Source organism: Octopus bimaculoides, chromosome 30 (genome assembly GCF_046866305.1).
Source record: "Octopus bimaculoides isolate indiv1 chromosome 30, ASM4686630v1, whole genome shotgun sequence".
Lineage (NCBI taxonomy): Eukaryota > Metazoa > Mollusca > Cephalopoda > Octopoda > Octopodidae > Octopus > Octopus bimaculoides.
The window spans coordinates 11811962-11816961 of NC_142957.1; the positions used below are offsets into that span (position 1 = coordinate 11811962).

Consider the following 5000-nt stretch of genomic DNA (forward strand, 5'->3'; position numbering starts at 1 on the left):
TGTACGTGTGTACGTACGTGTACGTGTGTGTGTGTGTACGTGTGTCTGTGTGTGTACGTGTGTACGTGTGTGTGTGTACGTGTGTCTGTGTGTGTACGTGTGTACGTGTGTGTGTGTGTACGTGTGTGTGTGTGTACGTGTGTGTGTGTGTACGTGTGTTTGTGTACGTGTGTGTGTCTGTGTGTGTACGTGTGTGTGTGTGTGTGTGTGTGTATTCAGACACTTTTCTTGTGAGGATCAAAAAGGTCTTGGTAATCATGATAGTGACGCGTTCATGTATGTCAGACAAAGAAGTTTGCTCTCCAACTACATGGTTCCGGGTTCAGTCCCACTGCGTGGCACCTTGGGCAAGTGTCTTCTACTATAGCCTCGTGCTAACCAAAGCCTTGTCAGTGGATTTCGTAGACGGAAATTGAAACAAGCCCGTTGTATATGTGTATATGTTTGTGTGTCTGTGTTTGTCTCCCCCACTATCGCTTGACAATCGATGCTGGTGTGTTTACGTCCTTGTAACTTACGGTTGGGCAAAAAGAGACCGATAGAATAAGTACTAGGCTTACAAAAGAATAAGTCATGGGGTCGATTTGCTCGACTAAAAGGCGGTGCTCCAGCATGGCCGCAGTCAAAATGACTGAAACAAGTAAAAAACAAAGAGTATATGAAATAGACAGATAAATAGATAGATAGATAGATAGTGTCTTCTTCTATAGCCTTGGGCTGACTAAAACCTTGTGAGTGGATTTGGTAGATGGAAACTGAAAGAAGACCGCTGTATATGTGTGTATGTGTCTGTGTTTGTCCGCCACCACCCCTGTATACACACACGTTATACACAGAGGACAACTGTAATCTGTGATTAAAACAAGGACAGATCCATATCAAAAGCTGAAGTAATTAATACACGCACTGATACGTCGAAAGCTGTTTAAATACGTTGGCAGAGAAAGCGATGTTGAAAGTGGGTAACGAAGGTTGTGAAGACGGCAGGACGGCCATTGCATGGCTGGATGTAAAGGAATGGAATGTGGGTGGTCGCGCTACACTATATATATATATATATATATGCATTTATCCATACATGTATGTGCATAGCTACATCTATATGTATACATACGTGCATGCATATATGGGTACAGGACATTAAAAAAAAAAAAAACGTTAAACACAATGAGAAACGAAAATAGAAAACAAACTTTTTCGAACAACGAAAAAACGAATATATATATATATATATATATATATATATATACACACACACACAAGTATATACGTCATTATATATATATATATATATATATATATATATATATATAACGACGTATATACTTGTGTGTGTGTGTATATATATATATATATATATATATACACACACACATATATTTATATAATTCCATCATACAAATAACACATACACACACATGTATCTATGTATATGTGTGTACTTGTATGTGTGGATATATATATATATATATATATATATATATATATATATATATATATATATATATATATATATAGATAGATAGATAGATAGATAGATAGATAGATAGATAGATAGATAGATAGATAGATAGATATAGATTTATACAGATAATGTGTGTGTGTATGTGTGTGTCTGTGTGTGCGTGTGTGTATGTGTGTGTATACATATAGATATATAGATAAATAGATATAGATATATACTTATGTATATAATGTATGCATATATATATGTGTGTGTGTGTGTGTGTGTATACACACACACACGCGCATTCACAAACACATGTACACATATATTTACATATTACTGTATAAAGACTTCTGTACGTGCGTCCAGCCCGTGTCCGGAAGTCTCCAAGGCAAACCGCCAATCAAAGCCCTATGTTTGCTCAGCACAAACAAACACATAGATCCGATGTTTACCCAGAGCTGTCCGTCCCGCGTACGTCTGCTCTCAATGAAATTATTGATTGATTAGTATTAACAATATTGTACAATAGCGTCGTCATTGTTTGCAGTTGTATCCTTACATTCACAATTATATTGGTTCGCTGCAATTTTTTTTCTTTCTTTTTGTTCTTCCTTGGTTTTTGTTTTCTGACCACAAAATCAACAAGGGATTGTCTACGTAAATTTGTCTATCTACCTTCATATCTATTTATCGCCCCACCCCCACCCAAATTTTTTTCAAGCCATTTTCTGATCTGTTCTCTTTCTTTTTTTTTTCTGTTCTCTTTTCAGGAACCGGCACACACGTGACCATCGTAGAATGCAAGCCCTCACATCTTTACTGCTTCTAGTGCTCTGCCTACCCGGTATTTACAGCGAAGGAGGTTTGTCGTACAAGATCCGCGAGGAATTACCTGCTGGTACTTTCATAGGGAATATTCTAACCGATGCAAAGATCTTGGACAGCGTGGCCCCAGAGGAGCGAAATCTTATCAGACTGCGACTGCTGAGCCAAGCAGGGAGAGGGTCTCCAGCTTTGTTTAATGTTAGTGAGGTATCGGGGGAGTTGCATACTGCGCAACGCCTCGATGCCGAGTCTCTGTGTGACGTGGCCATCATCTGCAAAAGGACAGTTGACGTGGCGGTGCAAAAAGACAAGGAATTGTTGAAAGTTTTGAAGGTTGAAGTCATTATCGAGGACTCCAACGACCACGTACCGTTATTTGCTGAGAAAGAAATTGAGGTGCAGTTCCTGGACGGAGACACGAATAAGCGAAAATCGATAGCTAAGGCAACCGATGGTGACGTTGGCGTTAATAATTCGCACATCACGTACAGGTTGGAGAAGGAAGAAAGCAGCGACCCGTTCAGGCTTGACGTTACGACTCGGCCCGACGGTTCGTCCGACCTTTATCTTTACCTGGATGGAAAACTAGACAGAGAGACAAAGCCGGGATACACAGTTCGAATTCTGGCCGAGGACAACGGAAAGCCTCCCAAAAAAAGCAGCTTAGACGTTAAAATAATCGTAGCCGACGTGAATGATAATGCTCCGGTTTTTGAAAAAGCAAAGTATAATGTGACCACCGAAAATGAAGTCAATAAAAGTAAGGCAATTGTTTACGTGAAAGCTAACGATGCAGATTCAGGGAAAAACGGTCAAGTAAGCTACAAATTCAGCTCTCGGACGTCTTCAGTGGCTAAAAAGCTTTTTGAATTAGATGAAGACACAGGCGCGATATATTTGAGTCAGAAAATTTCCGTTGAGCAACCGACGAAATATAAACTGTTTGTAGAAGCCGTTGACGGCGCTGAGCGTCCCCTGAGCGCCCAGGTTGTCGTTCATGTTCAAATCATTCACTCCCAAAATAACCCTCCCAAGATTAGCATAAACTTCGTCTCCCATACTGCGAAAATCACGGAGGGTGCAAACTCGGAGAGTTTCGTGGCGTATGTCCAAGTAAAAGACCCGGATATTGGCGAGAACGGAAAAGTGGGATGCGCGTTGACGCACGAGTACTTCCGGCTGCGTAGCTTGGACAAAGATGACTATGAAGTGGTAATTAAGAAACCAGTAGACCGTGAAACGAACGAACACTTTAACGTAACGATCACGTGTCGTGACCAAGGGTCTCCGCCTCTCCAGAGTGAGAGTAACTTCCGGGTAGAAGTTGACGATATCAATGACGAGTATCCCCAGTTTGAACGCCCGGTCTACGACGTGACCTTTGAAGAGAACAGCATTATAGGCATAAAAGTAGAAGCGGTTTCGGCCCGAGACAAAGACATCGGTCAGAACGGTGAGGTGCGGTATTTCTTCGATCGAGACGCGCTGCCGTATTTCATTGTCGACCCGCAAACGGGTATCATTCGCACCGTAACGGTATTCGATCGCGAATCCACGTCGAAGAAGGAGTTTAAAATCTATGCCAAAGATCTCGGCAAACCGTCCCACACCAGTAGCGCCACCATGCGAGTAAACGTGCTCGATGTGAACGACGAGGCTCCGGTATTCACTGAAAAGCTGTTCCACTTCAAAACGTATGAAAACCAACTTCCGAAGTTCCCGGTTGGGTTTATTAACGCCACCGATAGGGATCTCGGTGACGGCGGAAAACTGAGCTATTCGTTGATTACAGACGAGAACCAAGTACTCCCTTTCTGGATTTCAGACGATGGGTTTTTATCGGTGGGGCAGCTACTTGACCACGAGTACCAAAACTCATACAGATTCAAGGTGTTTGTAAAAGATAACGGTAAACCTTCGTTAAACAACACAGTCGATGTTCTGGTTGATGTACTGGATGAGAACGATAACAGGCCGTATTTTCTGTTTCCTAGCGTCACCAACTTCAGCATGGCCATCTACTACTACCCCGATGGTGAGAAAGAGATAACTGTCCTGCAGGCCACCGACAGGGACAGCGGCGAAAATGCGCGGCTGAGTTACGAAATCGTGTCCGGCAATGAAAACGGTTTGTTTGCGGTCGACGCCTTGTACGGGTCGCTCTCATTCGCCCGCGAGGCTAACAGAGATGATAATGGCATGTATATGTTGCAGCTCATGGTGAAAGACCGCGGAAAGCCACCCTTGTCCACCACGGCTAACTTCTCCCTATCGTTAGTGGTCAGTAATGAAACGTCAAACAAACACGGAGAATTCCTTACACCAAGCAACGGCGGAGTGGGCCAGAACCTGCTCGTCGTCATCGCCTTGATTGCCGTGACTGGGTCGGTCGGGTTGGTCATTTTAATAACAATCTGCGTGATTCGATGGAACGACCGGCGGCAAACCAGCTCACGACTGACCTCGTCCTCCTCGTCGGCCTCTTCTGGCGGGCACCAGAATTCCTCCAAATGCCTTCCAACGCCGCAGATCTCAACCGCTCTTGAACTGGGCCCGTCTTTACAGAACGACAACACCCTCAAAGGGAACAGCACTTTCCGAACGTCTCAGAGGAACCAAGACCGCAACATATTTAACCCCTGCCATGGCAAACAGTCAGAAATTTTCCAACCCACAGCAGCAACAGTTAACCAAGGCCAGGTAACAAACGTAATTACTTTCACTT

At 43.3% G+C, this 5000-nt stretch overlaps 1 protein-coding gene and 1 long non-coding RNA gene across 6 annotated transcripts in view; one reads left to right on the plus strand and one right to left on the minus strand.

Moving 5' to 3' along the window:
- LOC149130204 (uncharacterized) overlaps positions 1–5000 on the minus strand; it is a 300717-nt gene that overhangs the window by 252547 nt on the left and 43170 nt on the right. The window lies entirely within an intron of this gene.
- Positions 1–5000, plus strand: part of LOC106871699 (protocadherin-11 X-linked) — an 86414-nt gene that overhangs the window by 67777 nt on the left and 13637 nt on the right. For 3 of the 5 annotated variants that reach the window (XM_089345778.1, XM_089345781.1, XM_089345780.1), the window contains exon 2: positions 2221–4984. In XM_089345778.1, the coding sequence (XP_089201904.1) occupies positions 2221–4984 (2764 nt within the window). The remainder of the gene's footprint in view (positions 1–2220; positions 4985–5000) is intronic. The other 2 variants (XM_089345779.1, XM_089345782.1) reach the window with 1 other exon arrangement.